The sequence below is a fragment of the Miscanthus floridulus genome, chromosome 8 (genome assembly GCF_019320115.1).
Source record: "Miscanthus floridulus cultivar M001 chromosome 8, ASM1932011v1, whole genome shotgun sequence".
Taxonomy (NCBI): domain Eukaryota; kingdom Viridiplantae; phylum Streptophyta; class Magnoliopsida; order Poales; family Poaceae; genus Miscanthus; species Miscanthus floridulus.
In genome coordinates, this window is record NC_089587.1 from 57,668,418 (window position 1) to 57,689,133 (window position 20,716).

At 51.2% G+C, this 20,716-nt stretch overlaps 2 protein-coding genes across 2 annotated transcripts; both read right to left on the bottom strand.

The window, feature by feature from the left end:
* Positions 1 to 200: 200 nt before the first annotated feature.
* On the bottom strand, positions 201 to 1,938 carry LOC136472179 (berberine bridge enzyme-like D-2). The gene has a single exon (XM_066469914.1). It carries the CDS (start codon positions 1,877 to 1,879, stop codon positions 233 to 235), a length of 1,647 nt encoding a protein of 548 aa, XP_066326011.1. The 5' UTR covers positions 1,880 to 1,938; the 3' UTR covers positions 201 to 232.
* Positions 1,939 to 18,870: 16,932 nt separating this feature from the next.
* Positions 18,871 to 20,466, bottom strand: LOC136469132 (berberine bridge enzyme-like D-2). Its single transcript, XM_066467448.1, has one exon. The coding sequence runs from the start codon at positions 20,464 to 20,466 to the stop codon at positions 18,871 to 18,873; it is 1,596 nt and encodes a 531-aa protein (XP_066323545.1).
* Positions 20,467 to 20,716: the final 250 nt, after the last annotated feature.

Genomic DNA, 20,716 nt, shown 5'->3' on the forward strand with positions numbered 1-20,716 from the left:
TAACACGTTATGCAGGTATGCTTTGCCAATGTCGTTACTATGGCCTCTAAGACACAACATCTTCCTATGCTGCCATTTTCCTAAATATAATCCAGAGATGTTCACGTAGTTCAAGCAACAGCAGTGACATGTTCAAAACTGACTCAACTGAAAATCCAGAGATCAGGCAGAAATTTTGCACTTTATTTTTGGCATGCGCACATTGTTAACTACGTGACAAATTATGTACAGCTTACAAAGGAGGAATGCTTTGTGCATTGTTGAACACATTGCCGGGGTCCACCGCCGTCTTTGCCCTGACCAACCGGTCGAAATTGTCCCCGAAGTAGGCGGCGCCCCACGAGGAGCGCGCGCGCGCCACCGCCGCCTCCGACGACCCTCCCGCGGGGGCTGTCCAGTTGTCGGCGCCGAGGTCGAGGTCCAGGTAGTTGACGTACGCGGCCCGGGGGTCCTTGGACACGTGGGGCGCCATGAACGCGTAGAGCGACCGGAGCCACCCCACGCAGTACTCGCCGGCGGCGGCGGCGCGGCCACCGAGGTCGTCGTCCCAGTACACCTGGTACTGCACGCCGTACAGGGTCCCGGCGCGGTGGGGGCATGGCGTGTCGCCGCTCCCGATCCGGGCCATGGCGCCGCCGTAGGGGTCCAGGATCACGTACCCGCCCCCCTGCCCCTGCCGCGGCGGGCCCGTGGAGAGGTACCGGACGATGCCCGCCATGGCGCGCCGCGAGATCGGCGACCGCACGTAGTCGGACTTGCCCTTGGAGTACTGCTTCGACCCCAGCAGGCGGTTCGGAAGGTCGGCCGCCGTGTCGAGGCCGGCGAACTGCGCGGTCGCGTCCAGCCAGCTCGTTTCGGCGACCTCTGACTCGGTCAGCCCGAGCTCTGGGAAGCTTTGACGCAGCGCTGACAGAGCACGGTGCTTTGGTCCTAGCACTTGTCCGGAGAACGAGACGGAGACTTTGCCATCCGACGACGACGACGACCCGAGGCCGCCGGTCGGGAGGTACACGGAGAGGTAGAAGTCGTCGGGGAGACTGGGCGCCACGAACTGCCACCTGTGGATCAGCCCGGCGACGAGCTCGACCGGACCGGACCGGCCCACCGAGAAGACGGTGACGTTGCGAGGGACCGGGACGAGCCGGAGCTTCCATGCGTACACCACGCCCCAGCTCCCGCCGCCGCCGCCTCGGATGGCCCAGAACACGTCGGCGCCCATCGTGATCCGGTCGAGGGCCCTGCCGTCCGCGTCGACGAGCACCGCGTCCAGCACGTTGTCGGCGGCGAGCCCGAACTTGCGCGACAGCAGCCCGAAGCCGCCGCCGGAGACGATGCCGCCCAGGCCGATGGTCGAGCAGGAGCCGGCCGAGAACGCCAGGGACCGGCTGGACCGCCCCACGGCGTAGTACAGCTCGCCCAGCGTCGCGCCGGACTCGGCCCACGCCGTGGCCGAGCCCGCGTCGACGCGAACGCGGTTCAGGTTGGCGAGGTCGATCACCACGAAGGGCACGCGGTTCTCCGTCGTGTACGACAGGCCCTCGTAGCTGTGCCCGCCGCTGCGCACGCGGATCGCCAGCGAGCTGTTCCGCGCGCAGAGGACGGCGCGCTGGAGGTCCTGCTTGGACGCCGGGAGCACCACGGCGGCCGGCTTGCCGACGTCGGGGAGCGCGAACCGGAGGTTGCTGATGGAGGAGTTGAGGATCGCGGCGTAGCTCGGAGACGTCGGGAGGGTGAAGTTGGTGACGCCATGGGAGACGAGGCAGGAGGAGAGGCTTCGTGATGCGCCATCGTCGGCGCCAGCGGCACAGCACGATGTGCTTCGATGGAGTGAAAGGAAGATGGAAACCAGGACCAGGAGAGCTGCAATGGAGCAGCTCATGGGGAGAGAGCTGGGAGAGTGAGCTTGAGAGTGAGTGAGAGTGACTTGATGAAGCGTGCAACGAAGACTTCACTGAATGAATGACTCCAGTACCAGTATTGGAATTGCATATCAGCATAAAGCTCGATCGTGAGGCCATGGAGGTCGCTCTCATGGAAGTGGGTTTGAGCCGTGGTGGCAGCTTCCTGACCAGTTTTCGTGTTCAGTGGAGTTCAGAACATGCAGAAGCAAAACACAAGCTGCTAAAAATCTGAACTTGGGAGAGATCGATAGTGGCACAGATCAGACATGCAAATTGCGAGCTGAAATTTTGGGAGAGGTTGTTTGAGCAGTGCTGCTGCATCATCAGCCACACAACAAAACACAAGAACATTCATGTTCTCTGCCTTTCATAGAGTGGCCGGAAGAGGCAGTCATGGAGAGCTGCGATGGCGCGGTCATAGGAGAAACAAGGGAGTCAACATCAGTGAAAGTGATATGGTGAACCGTACGTGCAACAAAAATATTGTATTACTAACTGAAAATTTATTTGTGAACAAGGTTTTAAGGAAGATTTGACCTCAGTATATTGGATCTGTGCAGCCCGTGACGCCCGGGCCTCAAGGGCTCAAGGAGGTCACTCATGAAAATGGGGGATCGTCTCTTTGATTTGAGTGGTTGCGGCTCTCTGCTCCAGGACTGGCGTGTGCGTGTGCGTATTCAGTGGAGTTCAGAAAAAAAGTTCTGATTTGCATATCCAACATTTCTACCAGACCAGGATATTTGAACCCATATTTGAATGCATATGCCTAGTTTTTTTTTGTTTGCAGTTTTGGTTTAAAGATGAAACCTGAAAGAAAAGAGAAAAGAAGTGCACTTGCTGGGTTGGATGCTGATTACGTAGATGGGACATGCATCAAAACAATTCCTTCTTGGAGTTAAAAGGAGATTTCCCTCCTAATTTAGTTTTGTTATTAGCTTTAGTAGATGATGACACTTCTCTCGCATTACGGCCTGTTCGGGAGGCCGTAAACGATCGTGGATTATTTACTGCTGGCTGGTTTGGTGTGAGAGAAAAACACTGTTGCCAGCTGGAAATTTACGATCGTTTATGAGCAAGCGAACAGGCTGTAGTAGCTCGTGCATCAAAGACAGAAATATTTTGCTAATAACATTGTTTAACTCAAGTTCTTTATTTTAAAACACATCAAATTATACAATACTAGTCTATCAACCCGTGCTCCGCACGGGCTAGAATGTTAAGAGATATATATCATTTAATATATTTGACTAAGTATTTTTATATTAAATTACATGTTTTATCATTATTTCCTTTCTATAAAATAGACATAATAGATACTTCGTAGTCTATATACATTTATCATAAACTTATTAATTACTTTTTTTGCAAGGGACTGACTTAAACATTTTTCATTGGTCTCGTTCGGCTTGCTAAAACTTAGCTGAAATTGGCTGAAAAACACTGTTCTGGCTGAAATGTTGTGAGAGAAAAATACTGTTTCGACTGAAAAAAGAAGTCGAACAAGCCGGATTTAAGGTAAGCCGAACGGGGCTATCTCATATTTTTACTTTGCATGACACTTCTGGATATATTAAATATGGAATTCGTTTGAATCCTTGCCATTAACTACGATGGCCCTTGTTGCGTCACATATCTTATGAAGTCATGAATCTAAAATTTTTATTTTTTTAAAAAAATATTCTTAGTGACTGCTATAGTTTTTATCCTGAAATTAAAACTCTTATGCTTATTGTATCTTTTATTACTCTCCTTTTTGCACTTTTTAAAACTAAGGATTTTAGTCTGTAGTATGTTCTTAAATACTAAGAAATCATTTAAAATCTGCACCATGTCACTTAAGATAAGCGATAGAGCATGAAGTGAGATCTTGGATGGGGGTAGTAGGGCTAACCTCAAGAGAAATTTAATACTTGAGTCTTATAATGATCTCCGGCACTTCTCAAGATGATTGAAGTTTCCTATCAAGAAATTAATGTGTAGTTATGGTTATACTATCAATATAGAGGGATCACACATTTAGTTAAAACATATAAATATATCTAAACTAGCAGCCTATAATGTATGTGGTTAGTAATATGGTTTTAAACAATTTGTTAGTATCATTAGTATATGAGTTGTTAAGGGAATATTTTATTTGTGATGAAATATAACATAAATATTTACCGCTCATGCATGCTAGCACGACTTGTATCCTTACTTCAATCAAATCTTAGTATATTAAAATTGATAGAAGTGGCAACGTAGAAACATATACATGATCTATGGTTATTTAAATAATTCTTTTAATAGAAGACGTTGATAATTTTAAGATGTAGATATGAGAAGTTAATTATTTTTTCTGACAATGAGATGAAAATTGGGTTACATAGATTACCTATTGTAATAGGAGTACATGGGTAATTAGATGCAAATTTAGATCTACTTTAGATCATGTTTCTTAATGCATATGTGGGTGGTTTAAATATAGAGTGATGGGTTACTTTATGTTCTTTTACCCAATAACAAATGTGGGTAATTATTTAAAAAATATAATAGATCCGATAGCTATTATTACCATCAATAGTGATTATTAGGTTATATCAAATTAATGGTCACGTGTTTCTAATTTTTGTGAGAACTTCTAGGATGATCTATCTTTTGTTTTTTCTATCGTGTATCGTGAGGATTAATGTGGAGGCACTTTTAGTTAGAATTCTAGTATTTATCTTTTTTTAGCATGATATGTATTTAATCTTAAGATATATAAACTCTTGGTGCATCATCTCTCTCTGTGACTTCATGAATCATAGTTTAGATTTTGACTTTTAATTGAGTTGTGCAATTTTTCCACATGTCAAGTAGAAACTCTAGTATTTTTTTATCTTTTATTCAATTTTTTATTATAAAGAGTTTAGACCCTAGTATTATTATTTTCCACATGTTACTTAAGTTGAAACTCATATTGCACCCTGCCAACTGAACTTGTTGAATTGGTTATACCACGTGATTATATGAGTGTAGTATTGTTTTATATATCATAGAGTTTTAAAATCAAATTAGCAATATTGATATGACACAATGTTTCAATTAAAATGTCTAAACTTATTTATAGTAATCACGAATGAAATTGATTATCATGGAGTATTAATATAATTTAAAGTGAATTGTCAGAGTTATGTTATTGCTATGTGGTTTGTTAATTAAATATTTTCCGTTCTTCATAATTATTAAAACAAAAATTTATTCTGATGTATATATGTTCACTTGGTATACATGGTGAAACATAACATTATGGTAATTTTATGGTTGTGAAGTTTGTAATTTGTCTCGTACTTTATGGATGTTGATTTATTTTTTGTAATAGCATATATTAGTATTTACATGTAGACGTGACAGATATTTTTGTTTATTTTTTATAATGGCTGAGGTAGATACAAATATAAAGGTAATACTTTGTGTCGGTGCAGAAAGTGACCAACACGTAAATATTTGTAGTTCTGTCGTACGTTGTGATTGAAGATGGTCTAGCACTAAATGACACAGGGTTTATACTGGTTCAGGCAACGTGACCTACGTCCAGTTTGAGTCGGTCGGTGACTTTATTCCTGAGCCCAGGTGCTCGAAGTTTGCAGTGGGGTTACAAACGAGAAGGAGAAAAATAGGGGGTACAAGAGGTCCGGTCAGACTCTGGTTAGAGGGACCGAGAGCGACGGGAGCCCCGCTATGTGCTAAGTGTTCGAGCTGTGCTCGTGGTTTGAACCTGGCGATTCTGCTGTTGTGTACTAGTGAACTTGATCGATCTAATGAATCTAAATGATTTTTTCTGTTGGAAGACAACGCATCCCTTTTTATAGATGAAGGGGATGGCCTTACAAGTGAGAGGGAGGGAGTACGTTCGCTGCTAAGTCTTGCTGCCCACGCCGGCGGGTACAAGACGATGGTAGGCACCCATAATACTGTTGAATGTCAGATGCACGTGGGAGATTGCATCGTCTTCTTCGGGTATGGCAGACGTCGAAGCCTGCCACACTGTTGATACTTGGAGACATGTAAGGGGTTTTACTATGTTCACCTGGTACGGTTAATGGCAGCGCCCACAACACTGTTGATGCCCAGAGGCATATGGGGGAGCCTTACCGTATGGGAGTTAATGGCGCCCATAATACTGTAGGGGAAAATGTCGGCGCCTACAACACTGCTTGATTCTATCATGCTAGGAGGGTCGTAGGATACTGCCTGGCAGGTGCGCAGGGTACGGTCTCTGGTATTGCGGCTTGACTTGTGTGCCCTGCCTTACTTACTCCGTCCGTTCCCTGGTTCTTACTGAGCGGGCGTCCCCGATCGGTTGGTTCTAGTCGGCTCTGATCGTGCCAGTCAGAGAAGAGTAGTGAGCAGGGGTTTGGAGCATGCCTGGTCGGAGACGCGGGTCGGAGTCAAAAGCGGTGTTTGGACCAGGCCTTCCGGTCGGAGAGGCCGTCCAGAGGTGGGCTAGAGACTGAAGTAAGCGCTCCGTTCGAAGAGGCAGGCCAGAGTCAGAAGCGGGCGCCGTTCCTCCTCGGCTTGGCCTTCCGGTTGGTGATTGGATCGCCCTTCTGGCCTATCGTTTAGGCTCTTGGGCCGGCCCAAGAGCTGCGTGTTTGTTCGTAGCATTTGTCTGCGGGGCCGAACCTTTGCAGGAAAGCCGGTTCATGAGGGACCCTGGGTTTATGAATCCGACAGGAGCCCCTGAGCCCCCGGCGATTCGGGTAGAATCGCTAGGGGGATTTTTTTGTTTTCATGGCGGGTGCGCACGAGCGCGCCCATGGGTGTAGCCCTCGAGCCCCCGAGTGATTCAGGCAGAATCATCTGGGGGGTTTCGTGTTGCTAGCGGGGGAAGTTTTTTCGTTTTGTTAGTGGGTGCGCGCGAGCGCACCCGTGAGTGTAGCCCCCGAGCCCTCGGGTGATTCGGGCAGAATCGTCTGGAGGGTTTTTTTTCAACGGGCGTGTGTGCGTGTTTTTTAGTTGAGACAGAGTCGTCAACCAAGGGGTCATTGTGCAGCCAAGGCGGTTAGTTTTGGTATCGAGCGAGGTTGAGCTCGTGGATCTTGGCGTCGGTGCGCGCCGTGGGATCGGGCGAGGTAGTTAATTTAGGGATCGTACGAGATGGAGCTCGCGGGTCCTGGCATCGGTGCGTGCCGTGGGATCAGGTGAGTCAGAGTCATGGATCCTGGCCTCGGTGCAGCCCGCGCAGCCGAGGTAGTTAGTCAGTTAGTTTAGGGATCGGGTGAGGCGTAGCTCGTGGATCCTGATGGGGCGAGTTTGGGGTCGCAGACCCAGGCGTTTGGTGTGCAGTTGAAGCATAGCCGAGGGATGGGGCGAGTTCAGGATCGTAGACCCTAGCGTTTGGTGTCTTGAGCCCCTGAGCCCCGTTGGGCTTGGTAGGGGTTGGTTTTGAGTTTTGTGTGTTACCCCATCCTCGGTTTCTCATAACCAGAGGGGCTGAGTTTTGTCGCTTGCCTCGATCGCTCGGGCTTGAGTGACACGCTCGGTGAGCTCGCTAATAGGTATGATCGAGTGGAATCTAGGTCCGTCGTTCATGACGGGGTCGGCATAGTCCTCTTGTGACATTCCACTGCTCCTTTACCTATGACCCGACAGATGCCTGGGTCATTCCAGAGACTGACCCGGGTGGCCTACTGGTCTCCCCTCGATAGAGATTCTGTGGGCTTGATAGGAGGTTTAGGATCGAACGAGAAGGTTGAGATGACCCTGTCTTCTTTGGGGCAGACTGGGCGAGGGTCGCACGGGGTTCATCTGCGTTTTCTCCCCTAGCTCTATTTGACGTAGGCCGGCCTTTGAACCCTGGTCGGTCATTGCTCATGTTGAATGAGGCAACTACCACTTCGTGATGTAACACGGAGCATTGTGATGCATTTCGCTGCATGTGCGATGCTTTAGTTCCTGAGCCCCTAGGCGATTTAGGGCCTGAATTGTCTGGGGGCACGGGCATATGGAATGAATGCATGTATGAATGTATGAATGATTATATAAAGAAATAGCTAGGGTCGGTAGTGTTACCTTGATGACTCGAGTGACGGGGTTTGAAGAGCTCCAATCAGAAATGTCCGACATGGACTCGTGCTCATTGTTCATGATGGAGTTGGCATGGCCTACATGGGGCATCCCTTTGTTCCTTACCTGTCTCTCGGTGTGTTTTTCTAAGCCGTTCGATCGACTTAGGAAGCCCGATGGTCTCTCCTGGGGGAGATCCTGTTGTTTTGGTTTTTTCCAAGTCCCGCCTGGGGAGGCGGAGAGCCACCTGCGCATGGTGATGCTTTGGTTTTTGCGCCCGACGTGTGGTAGTGGTGGGCCATACCCAGGCCACATCCTGTCTGACTAGGTGTTGTTTCGTCTGACCAGGCATCGTTCTGTCGGTCAGTGTGCGTCCCATTGGTCAGGGTGCATCCCATCGTTTCCCATCCACATTGAATGGGGGAAGGGAGAGAGTTTTTTCGCTCTGATCCTTTGCCTTTCTTCGGCTGTCGCATTTCCTCTTTAAATAGGGGGAGGTAGAGGGCTTTTTGTGGCAGTCCTTTGCCTGTTCTCCAAATATTGCCTATCCTCCTTGTTCCTACTCACCGAGAGTGCCTGTATGCAGCGGTGGTTCCTAAGTGAGAGAGAGGGTAAGCGAGGGGGAGGACTTACAGATCCTTTCATGAATTCAGAGCGTGATGTCGAGATGGAGGCTGCCCGAGGTGGCGCTGGCCGTCTTTGCCTGTGATGGAGTGGCTTCTACCAAAGGAGGTGGCATGCTGGATTCATCTGCGAGGCCTTTTTCAGGATGGAGCCGTGTGTGGATTTCTTTCGGTGGATCTTCACCGGGCGAGCCTTATCGGAGGGGAAGTTGCCCAGGATCATGCTGGTGGAGGGTTCCATGCCTGTAGCTGCTCTGGTTGGCCAGTTCATATAGTTTGATGAGATCTCTTCCAGCCATGGTGGCCATACCTCGGTAGCGGCGTCCCTACCCAGGAGCTACCTCGACTACATGAGAAGGTCAGGAGCTCGATGCTCTTCTACTGAGCATCTATGGGTGCGACGCCCTTGAGGTACCCGTTGTGCTCGCTAAAGTCAAGGGAATGGAATCGGGTGGGTCCCTTGAGGTACCCGTTGCGCTTGTTGAAGTCAAGGGAGTGAAACCGGGTGGGGCCCTTTGTGGCGGTGGTTATGTACGACGGTGTGTGCCGTGGCCTCTCCTTTGGCGTCAGGTGATGTCATCGAGCGGCTGCAATAGTATTTGGAGTAGAACTAGTTAGAAAATGTAACAGTTGAGTTCGTGGGTGAGCCCTCGTGTGAATAGTGTTTGTATCAATGAATATATCAGTTCTATTTTTGTGGCAGAACCACTATCCGTTCCTTGTTTTTTATCCTAGCATAGCTTTTGTTTTTATCCTTTCTTTTTCGCACCTACCCATTAGTTTCGTAGGCTGCAATTTTTAAGAACCTGGGCATGGCCCACCGGGCTCGGCTGCTCATAACCGTAGGTCGTGGTGGGTGCGTTCGGTTAGGAGTAAGAACAAAGTTACGTAGGGCAATCAAAGGAATGGAATGCCCTTTTTTTGGGGACAAAGTTGTTACCATGTGATAGTAAAAGAGAGAGGTAGTATTTAGTATTGTACCCTCATGGAGCCCCCAAGCGACCTGGGCTAAAAGTGTTCGGGCTGGGGTGCTTTACAGGAGCAAGTGTTGACTAAAAAGCGGTAAGACCAAATTTAGGGGGAAAACGACATAGTTGTTCAATGTTCCAAGTGTTGGTGAGAACGTTGCCATCGTCCTCCTCTAGTCGTTAGGTGCCTGGCCGGATCACTTCGGCCACCATATAGGGTCCTTCCCATGGTGGAGAGAGTTTGTGTTTTTCCTTCGTTGATTGGGTCCTCTAGAGTATGAGATCACCGACTTCGAGTATCCTCCCCCTGATCTTCCTTTCATGGTACCTACGGAGAGTTTGCTGGTAGCGAGTGGAGCGGATGACGGTTGTCTCGTGGGCCTCTTTGAGCAGGTCAGCTGCGTCTTGTTTAGCCTCCGTGGCTCGGTTGTGGTCGAAAGCCTTCACTCTTGGGGCACCATGGTCGAGGTCAAAGGGTAGCACTGCCTCAGCTCTGTAGGCCAGGAAGAAGGGTGTGAACCCTGTGGATCGGTTTGGGGTTATTCTCAGGCTCCAGAGGATCGCTAGGACCTCTGCAACCCATCGGCGTACTTGTTGAGTCGGTCGAAGATGCATGGCTTAAGTCCTTGGAGGACCATGCCATTGGCACGCTCGACCTGACCGTTAGTACGTGGATGTCCGACTAAGGCCTAGTCGATCCTGATGTCGTATCCATCACTGAAGTCTAGGAACTTCTTTCTGGTGAAGTTAGTCCCATGGTCAATGATGATACAGTTAGGGACGCCAAACCGATAGATGATGTTGAGGAAGAATTTGACCGCCTCTTCCGAGCGGATGTTGGTGATGGGCTTGGCCTCTATCCATTTGGTGAACTTGTCGACTGCTATGAGTAGGTGAGTGAAGCCATCTAGGCCCTTTTTGTGGGGTCCTACCATGTCGAGGCCCCAGACCATGAATGGCCAGGTGATGGGGATAGTTTGAATTTCCTATGCTAGTAGATGAGTTTGCCGAGCATAGAATTGGGATCTCTCACACCTGTGGATGACCTCCTTCGCATCTCGTAGTGCGGTGGGCCAATAAAAACATTGGTGAAAGGCTTTTCTAACCTGCGACCTCAGGGCCGCATGATGTCTGTAGATCCCGGCATGGACCTCGAGGAGGAGCTGCTTCCCCTGGTTGGTGGGGATGCACTTCATGAGCACCCCCGATGGACTCCATTTGTAGAGTTCATCACCGAGCGCGACGAAGGTCTTGGTGCGTTGAGTGATCCGTTGGGCTTCAATCCTTTTAGGCGGAAGAACCTACTCAAGGAGTTAGGCGAGCAGCGGCGCTCACCAGTCGGTTTGATTGAGTGCCAATACAGCGACGACAGCGAGTGACGTCGTTATAGAGGCACTGGGGTTGGAGCCCCCGAGCGCCAGCTTGGCATCGGAGTCGGAGCCCCCGAGTTCTGGCTTGGTGTCATGGTGTGTCTGGATCGGTCCTTCTAGGACATGGGCGGACGGCTCGTGGAGATCGTTGATGAAGACCCCACTTGGGGACGGATCCCGCCTGGAGGTCAATTTTGTGAGAAAATCGGTGGCATCGTTGTCCTTTTGGGAGACGTGAAGCAGCTCGATTCCCTAGAATTTGTCCTCGAGCTTGCACACCTCTTGGCAGTATGCCACCATGAGGGGGCTTTTGCAGGAGGACTCCTTCATGACCTGATCGACGACCAGCTCTGAGTCGCCACGAACGTAGAGTCATGTAGCACCAAGTTCGATGGCGTTGCGTAGTCCATTGATGAGGGCCTCATACTCTATGGTGTTGTTTGAGGCTAAAAAGTGGAGGCGGATGGCATAGCGGAGCCTACTCCCATCTGGGGAGATTAGAACCACTCCAGCCCCCGATCTGGGTGCCATGACGGACCCATTGAAGTACATTATCCAGTACTCGTGGGTGACGTCTGTGGTCGATAGCTAGACCTCCGTCCATTTGGCAACAAAATCCATGAGAGCTTGAGACTTAATGGCGGTACGGGGGATATACCTGATGTCGTGGCCCATGAATTCGAGTGCCCACTTTGAGATCCATCCTGTAGCGTCACGGTTACGGATGATGTCTCCGAGCAGGTATGAGGTGATGACCATAACTTTGTGATCGGTGAAGTAGTGCAGGAGCTTTCGGGTCGCCCTCAGCACGGCGTATAGGAGCTTCTGCGCCTAGGAGTACCAGACCTTAGGGTCGGTGAGTACCTCCCCGATGAAGTATACAGGCCGCTGGACCTTAAGGTGGTGTCCTAGCTCCTCCCTTTCGACGACCATGGCGGTGCTTACCATGTGGTTGCCGGCCGTGACATAGAGGAGGAGGGGTTCTCCTCGTTTGGGAGCGACGAGGATTGGGGCCATCGTCAGGGACGCTTTGAGGCTCTCTAGAGCCTGCTAAGCTTCCTCAGTCCAGACGAAGGTGTCCGTCTTTTTGAGGAGCTTGTAGAGTGGCATCCCTCATTCGCCGAGCCGAGAGATGAACCAGCTCAGAGCGGCCAGACAGTCGATGAGCCTTTGCACGCCCTTGACGTTGCATATGGGACCCATGTTGGAAATGACCATGATTTTTTCAAGGTTGGCCTCGATGTCGCGCTTAGACACAATGTATCCTAGCAGCTTCCCCTTTGGAACCCAAAAAACACATTTCTTGGGATTCAATCTGATGTTGAACCTTCGGAGGTTCGCGAATGTTGCGGCCAAGTTTGCGATTAGGTCACAAGCTTGAGCCATTTTGACCACTATGTCATCAACATAGATGGCGATCGTTGGTCTTGGCCTCTTGGCTTGATCAGGCTGATCGAGCGAGTCGATTTGGTCGGCGAAGCATTGCTGCATGCACCTTTGGTAGGGGGCGCCAGCATTTTTTAGGCCGAAAGGCATGGTTACATAGCAGTATGAACCATATGGGGTGATGAACAAGGTTGCGAGCTGATCAGACTCTTTCATCGCAATCTGGTGATAGCCCGAGTAGGCATCTAGAAAGGAGAGGATCTCACAACCCGAGGTGGAGTCAACTATCTGGTCTATGCGCAGCAAAGGAAAGCGATCCTTTAGACACGCTTTGTTGAGGCCAGTATAATCAACGCACATTCTCCATTTCCTAGTCTTCTTTTTAACAAGAACAGGATTGGCAAGCCAGTCAAAGTGGAATACCTCTCTGATAAATTCGGTTGCTAGGAGTTTGGTGATTTCTTCATCTATGGCCCTGCACCTTTCATTGTCAAAACGGTGCAGGCATTGCTTAGCAGGCTTTGAGCCTGGAATGAGGCGTAGTGCATGCTCAGCGATGTCCTGTGGTATGCCTGGCATGTCGGATGGCTTCCATGCGAAGACATTACGATTGACGTGCAGGAAATCGATGAGCTTGCATTCCTATTTGGCTAGGAGCTGGGTCCCGATCCACACTATTTTGGTTCGGTTGGTGGGGTCGATTCCCACCGCCTTGGTTTCCTCGAGTGGGCAGAAGGCCGTCGAGGAGTTTGGTTTGTTGCAGTCTGGGACTGCTAGGGTTGATGACTCCCCGAGCCGCGGAAGCTCGGACGAGTTGATGACCGCGGTGGCAAGCTTGAAATGCTCGCGGTCGCACTTGAAGGCATGCGAAAAGGCGCTGCTCATGGTGATGACGCCATTCTATCTTGGCATCTTCAGCTTGAGGTAGGTGTAGTTGGGGATCGCCATGAATTTGGCGTAGCATGGCCGCCCCAAGATGGTGTGGTAGGACCCTGGAAAGTCCACCACTTCGAAGGTGAGGACCTCCAAGCGGAAGTTAGCTCGATTGCCAAACATGATGGGCAGGTCGATCTGCCCGAGCAGGTATGCCTGCGCTCCCGGGATCACCTCGTGGAAGGGAGAGCCCGCTAGGCGAAGTTCCGACCGGGGGATGCGCATGGCGTCGAGGGTGTCGACATAGAGGATGTTGTGGCCACTGCCTCTGTCCATCAACACCTTGGTGAGACACTTCTTATGAACGATGGGGTCGACAACGAGCGGGTAACATCCCAGTCTCATGATATGGGAGGGATGGTCCCTCTGATCGAAGGTGATCAGAGATTCCGACCAGCTAAGGATGAAGGGGACGTCCATCTCGGCGGCGCACGCCTCCCTATAGCGCACCTTGTGTTGGCGCTTGGACCAGGTGGTGTCGGATCCGCTAAAGATCATGATGCATTCCTTAGGGTTGCGGAAGCCATCTTCGTCCTTGCCCGCCGCGCCTCCTTTCTTGGTTGTCGCCTCTTTGCCATCTCCTTCTTTCGGCCCACCGGTCTATCATAGGAAATGTTTGAGGAGCTCGCAGTCCTTGTAGAGGTGTTTGACGGGGTAGGCGTGGTTGGTGCATGGGCTATCCATGAGCTTATTGAAGTGGTCAGGCAGTCCCTGTTGGGGCTGCTTGCCCGTGCGATCTGCCGCGGCGACCAACGCGTTGTTGTCCGATCGACGCTGATCCTTTTTGTTCTTCTTGCCCCTCTGTGTGGAGGGGCCCTCGTCTTGGTCCGTGCGCTTGGCATTGCCTTTGTCTCGGCCTCCATTGAAGACCGCTCCGATCGCCTCCTCGTTGGAGGCGTGGTTAGTGGTGACGTCGAGCAGGTCTCGGGTGGTATGGGGCCTCAGGCAGCCAAGCTTGTAGATCAGAGACTCACAGGTCGTCCCAGAGAGGAATGCGCTGATGACGTCCGCGTCGACGACATCAGGGAGGGAGTGGCATCATTGGGAGAACCTGCAGATGTCATCCCGCAGGACTCGCTAGGCTCCTGTTGGCAGCTCTTGTGGTCCTAGGTATTTCTAGGTCGGACATACGTCCCCTGGAAATTTTCGACGAAGACCCTCTTGAGGTCCGCCCAGTCGCGGATGCTGTCGTGCGGGAGGAATTCAAGCCATGCCCAAACATGTCATATGGGGAGATACTGAATGATGAAATAGACATCATCCACCCCTTTAGCTCGGTAGGCGAGCCAGAAATCTTTGAGCCAAATACCAGGGTTTGTCTCCCCGGTGTACTTGGTGATGTTGGTGGGCGGTCGGAAGCGCTGTGGGAACGGCACTCTCCGGATACGCCAGTCAAAGGCCCGTGGTCCTGGACCCTCAGGGCTGAGACTCCAGTCATCTGGCCGGCGACCATGCCTGGGGCATGTTTCACCGCTCCCCTCGATGGTTCGGCTAGGACCCGTGTCACCTGCCCTCATCGCCGCCCGGTGGATGTTATCATCATGCCGGGCCTGATGTCGGTTGCTGATGACGCTGTGAGCATCTTGGTGTGGACCGGGCCGTTCGCGTACTGGCGGTTGGTGTAGAGCAGGCGCTAGGTCGGACTGCGGCGTGGCCGCTGCCTCCCGAGCCATACTTGGTGGCTGTAGCGGCGAGCGGATGGAGCGATCCATCTGGCGCATCCCTACTCCTGTGGTGGGGAGAGAGGGCCTGTGTCGGAGTCGCGACGCGGAGCTTCCACCTATTGAACGGCGGTGGCTTCTACCAGCACCCGGAGGTTCCGGTAGACCACCCGCTCCTAGGGGTCGATGGGCTCGGGAATGCCGCACAGAAGCATTGTCGCAACAGCGATGTTCTTGCTAGCCCGAGCGAACTATGGGGGATCGTTCCCCTCGTTCATCATGTCGTGTTGGACCTGGCGGGCTCGACCCCAGGCGTCGCCCACCGGGTCATGCGCATGGGGCGCAACGTGCCGCACAGAGCACATTGGCGCAGGCGGCGACTGTTTCTGCCACCGTTGTTGTAGTTCCTTGGCATGCTCCTGCGCAAACGCGAGGGCCCCGCACGTGGGTCCAGAGGGGTGTGAGTCTGCACAGACTCCACAACCATAGGCGGCTGTCCTAGAGCGTCCACCATAGCGCACTCTTAGGACAGACGGTGGCTAGGTGCCACATCAACGATGCTGGAGCCGTCGCTCTCACCCTCGTCATTCAGGAGTTCGTGGAAAGTGCTAGGAGCATAGCTCGTCATTCCCACGAATTCGGATGTGAGAGGGGATGGCGCCAGCATCCTTTGGAGCCCCTGAGCGCACGCATCCGCAGGGGACACGAGGTCATAGGGGAACCGATCGTACGGTGTTCGTGGTGCGGTCAATACGGTCCCTCCGGATAATCGGTGGGAGATAGTAAATAGAGAGTTAATAACAGTATGCATATTACTCACAACGGGGTTTGAGCAGAGAGTTTGCTTGGAATGGAGTGCAGATGCCTCATCGTTGAAGTCATCATGCATCCCGGAACCGATGGAGGGCGCCCCTCCGACGGGCGCCGGAACGAGTGCCTCCTCGCGGAGATGTAGTATGCCGAGCCGGTCGGCTTCAAAGTCCAGGCTTCCGAAGAGGAAGGCCTAGGATGACTCGAAGACGGGTGGAACCCACATACCAATAGGTGGGAGTGCGGGAAACTCTAGTGAGCCAAAGCGAGTCGTATCGCCTGAGCCCATGATGGTGAAGGTGGCAGAAAAGTGGGCCATCCGATGACCAAAAAGTGTTGAACGTACAACATCTTCCCCACGGACGGCGCCAACTGTCGGTGCAGAAAGTGACCAACACGTAAATATTTATAGTTTTGCCGTACGTTGTGATCGGAGGTAGCCTAGCACTCAACGACACAGGGTTTATACTAGTTTAGGCAATGTGCCCTACGTCCAGTTTGAGTCGGTCGGTAACTTTATTCCTGAGCCCAGGTGCTCGAAGTTTGCAGTGGGGTTACAAACAAGAAGGAGAAAGATGGGGGGTACAAGAGGTCTGGTCGGACTCTGGTTAGAGGGACCGAGAGCGACAGGAGCCCTGCTATGTGCTAAGTGTTCGAGCGTGTGCTCGTGGTTTGACCCTAACGGTTCTGCAGTTGTGTACTAGTGAACTTGATCGATCTAATGAATCCGAATGAATTTTTATGTTGGAACAGAGCGCATCCCCTTTTATAGATAAAGGGGATGGCCTTACCAGTGAGAGGGAGGGAGTACGCTCACTGCTAAGTCTTGCTGCCCTCGCCGGTGGGTACAAGACGATGGTAGGCGCCCACAATACTGTTGAATGTCAGATGCACGTGGGAGATTACGTCGTCTTCTTTGGTTATGGCAGACGTCGGTGCCTGCCACACTGTTGATACCTAGAGACATGCAAGAGGTTTTACCATGTTCGCCTGGTATGATTAATGCCGACGCCCACAACACTGTTGATGCCCAGAGGCATGTGGGGGGAGCCTTACCGTATGGGAGTTAATGGCGCCCACAATACTGTAGGGGAAAATGTCAGCGCCTACAACACTGCTTGGATTCTGTTGTGCCAGGAGGGTCGTAGGGTACTGCTTGGCAGGTGTGCAGGGTACGGTCCCTGGTATTGCGGTTTGACTTGTGCGCCCTGCCTTATTTTCTCCGTCCGTTCCTTGGTCCTTATCGAGCAGGCGTCCTCGGTCGGTTGGTTCCAGTCGGCTCTGATCGCGCCAGTCAGAGAAGAGTAGTGAGCAGGGGTTTAGCGCATCCCTGGTCGGAGACGCAGGTCAGAGTCAGAAGCGGTGTTTGGGCTAGGCCTTCTAGTCGGAGAGGCCGTCTGGAGGCGAGCTGGAGACCGAAGCAAGCACTCCGGTTGAAGAGGCGGGCCGGAGTCGGAAGCGGGCGCCGTTCCTTCTCGGCCAGGCCTTCTGGTTGGTGATTGGATCACCCTTCTGACCTGTCATTTAGGCTCTTGGGCCGGCCCAAGAGCTACGCGTTTGATCGCAGTGTTTGTCTGCTGGGCTGAACCTTTGCAGGGAAGCCGGTCCATGAAGGACTCTGGGTTTATGAATCCGATACTTTGTATTATCTTTCATAATGACATATATGAGTAGGTTGAATGCAAATTTTTACTTTGTATTTAATTACAAATATGGACAATCTATAGAATCATTATGGTGTATTTTAAAGTATCTTTTATAATGGTAGATGCGGGTAATTTATAGATACAAAGTTAGACGGCTATTTTAAATTATCTTTCATAATAGCAAATGTGGGTAATTTAGATACAATATGAGGGGTTAATTTGAATTATATTTCAAAATGATAGATGTGGGTATTTTATATACAAATTATGGGGTAATGTTGAATTATTTTATATATTGGCAGAGGTGGTTAATTTAGATGCAAAATTAGGGGTTACTTTATGTACTTTCATAATGGTAGATATGAGTAATTTCTTTATATGAATTACAATAGATCCAATGGTTATTATCCGCAATGATGATTAGAGTCTAGCAAATTAAAGTCTAGATGATTCTGATTATGGTGAGAAAATCTAGGATTTATCTTTTTTCCTATCGCGTCTAGTGAGAATTAACGTGGTACTTCTATTGGGGCCTCTAATTAGTAAGGGACTTGCTAAAATTCGAATTTTAGCTTCATTTCAGGTGACGTTATTACATTTATTTTATGCTAAAATTATACCTTTAGTTTGTTGCAATTTATGTAGGCATAATGTGCATTTTTTTGGTTCTGAGAATAAAAAGCTGTTAGACAAAACCATAAACCCAACAAAATCTAATCTGTGTTGGCATAAAAATAATTAACGATTTACAATTGTTTCTGTAGTCAGACAAAGACAAAAATTCGATGTGTTATGATACAAAGACAAATAACAAATTATAAAAGTAACAATTTATTTGTACTATGTGGTTGTACAAGAGTGTTGCTTAAAATTTTCTTAAAATTCAGGACCTTGAAATATAGGAGAAGTGAACTAGTAGTAGTAAGATTCGTGTGGGTAATGTAAGAGCATCTTCACCAGATTTCTTATACTCTCTCTATCCCTTAAATAGGAAATATAACAGCCGCAACAAATCTGCTATCACATCTCATATCGCTAGGCCATGTTTGGCTTACCCCATATTCGGCTTGTTCGGCTTCTTTTTTCAGCCGGAACAGTATTTTTTAGCCAGTTTCAGCCAAGTTTCAGACCAGCGAACGGGGCCCTTTAGGAGATCTCATCAGTCTATCGCCATCTCTTCTAAAGAAAGGGAAAACCTCCTCTCCTAAATCAGGATGATGTTTTGGCAATCTGTTGGATCAACGGTGTCTTATATCCTAAAGTTACTTTTGAGAGATCTAGGTTATAGGGGCGAAGAAACAGAAGATCTGAAGGAGAGCAAGAAATTTTTGAAAAAAAAAGGAGAGCAAGAGTGCTCCGGCAGCAGTAACGGCGCACATGGCAGCAGCTCAGTGCCATGAAAACCAGGAGACAAGAACTGCAGCAAAATCTATCTGAAATTTGTAGACGAAAACTTAACTAACATAAACAACAAAATTGATCCATTCCTTTATGTTACCTTCTTAGTTACATGTCACTGCATTGCATATTTTGTGTCCTCTCTCACAAACTAGGAGGAATGCTCTGTGCATTGTTGAACACGTTTTCTGGATCGACCTTAGCCTTGGCGCGAACCAGCCGATCAAAGTTATGCAAAAAATAACGTTGGCCCCAGGACGCCGCCGCCTTCTGGCCCACCATAGCGTTATACGAGTAGGACGCTCCAATGCCCGTGGGCTCCGTCCAGTTGTCGGTGCCCAAATCGAGGTCCACGTAGTTGACGTAGGCGCCTCGCGGGTTGCTCGACACGTGCGGCGCCATGAACGCGTAGAACGCCCGCAGCCACGCCATGAACTCCCCGCCACGGCGGCCGTTGTCCGCCGCCGTCCAGTCGATCGCGTACTGGATGCTGTACAGGTACCCGGCGCGGTGCGGGAACGGCGTCTCGGTGCTCCCGATCCGCGCCATGACCGCGCCGTAGGGGTTCAGCTGGACGGACCCCGTCGTCGGCGCCCTGGACATGTACCGGGCGATCTCCACCATGTGTTCCTTCGAGATCGGCCCCTGCGAGTAGTCGGACTTCCTCTTCGCGTACTCTCCCACCCCGATCTGCCGGTCCGTGAGCTCGGCGACGGACTTGAGCTCGGCGAACTTCGCCGCCGACTCGAGCCAGCTCACCTCGGATAGCTCCGACTCGGCGAGGCCCAGCTCCGGGTAGGTCTGGTTCAGCACCGACAAGGCCTGCTGCTTCGGCACGAGGAACTGGCCGGTGAACGTCATGTTCAGGTTACCCGGGAAGTAGATCCTCGTCGAGATGTAGAACTCGTCGGGCAGGTGCGGCCCAACGTACTGCCACTTGTGGATCAGCGGGGCAATGAGGTCGGCCGGGCCGGTCCGTTCGCCGCTGAACACGGTGATCTTGTCGGGGACCGGGACAAGCCGGAGCGTCCAGGAGTAGACCACGCCGAAGCTGCCGCCGCCGCCGCCGCGGATGGCCCAGAACACGTCGCCGTCCATGGTCGCACGGGTCAGCGTGTTGCCGCTCGGGTCGATGAGGGTGGCGTCCAAGACGTTGTCGGCGGCGAGCCCGAACTTCCGCGACAGCAGCCCGAAGCCGCCGCCGGAGATGATGCCGCCAAGGCCGACGGTCGAGCAGGTCCCGCCGGGGAACGCGAGGGTCCGGTTGGACCGCCCCACCGCGTAGTAGAGCTCGCCGAGCGTCGTGCCGGACTCGGCCCAGACCGTGGCCGAGCCGGGGTCAACGTGGACACGGTTCAGGTTGGCGAGGTCAATCACCACGAAGGGCACGTGGTTCTCCGTCGTGTAGGAGAGGCCCTCGTAGCTGTGCCCGCCGCTGCGCACGCGGATCGCCAGCGAGGTGTTGCGCGCGCACACGACGGCGCGCTGGAGCTCCTGCTTGGACGCCGGGAACACCACGGCGGCCGGCTTGCCGACGCTGGGATTGTTCTCGAAGCGGAGGTACCTGATGGAGGAGCAGAGGAGCGGCGTGTAGCTTGGGGACGACGGGAGGGAGAAGTTGCTGACGCCGTTGGAGGTGAGGCAGGAGGATATGTCGTGCGGCGGCGGTGGGGGGCCGGCACCGGCGCCTCTGGCTGCAGTTGCAAAGAGATTGAGCGCAAGGACCGCTGCAGCCACCATGGTATGGATCATATCCATGATGGCAGCAGATACTCTGGTCGATCGATGCAGCAGGAGATGGATACATTTGGAATCATGGATGTGTATATAGTGCCCGTGTGTGTGTGTGTGAAGAAATGTGTATTTCGATGTTAAAGCTAATGCTAATTACTAGTGGTTTACGTTTATGACCCGTTCGCTTCACTGAAAAAACAAGCCGAAACACTGTTCTAACTGATTTGTCGTGTGAGAAAAACACTGTTCTACCTAA

Coding starts and splice junctions, on each gene's coding strand:
- LOC136472179 (XM_066469914.1), bottom strand. CDS start 1,879: ATGAGCTGCTCCATTGCAGCTCTCCTGGTCCTGGTTTCCATCTTCCTT.
- LOC136469132 (XM_066467448.1), bottom strand. CDS start 20,466: ATGGTGGCTGCAGCGGTCCTTGCGCTCAATCTCTTTGCAACTGCAGCC.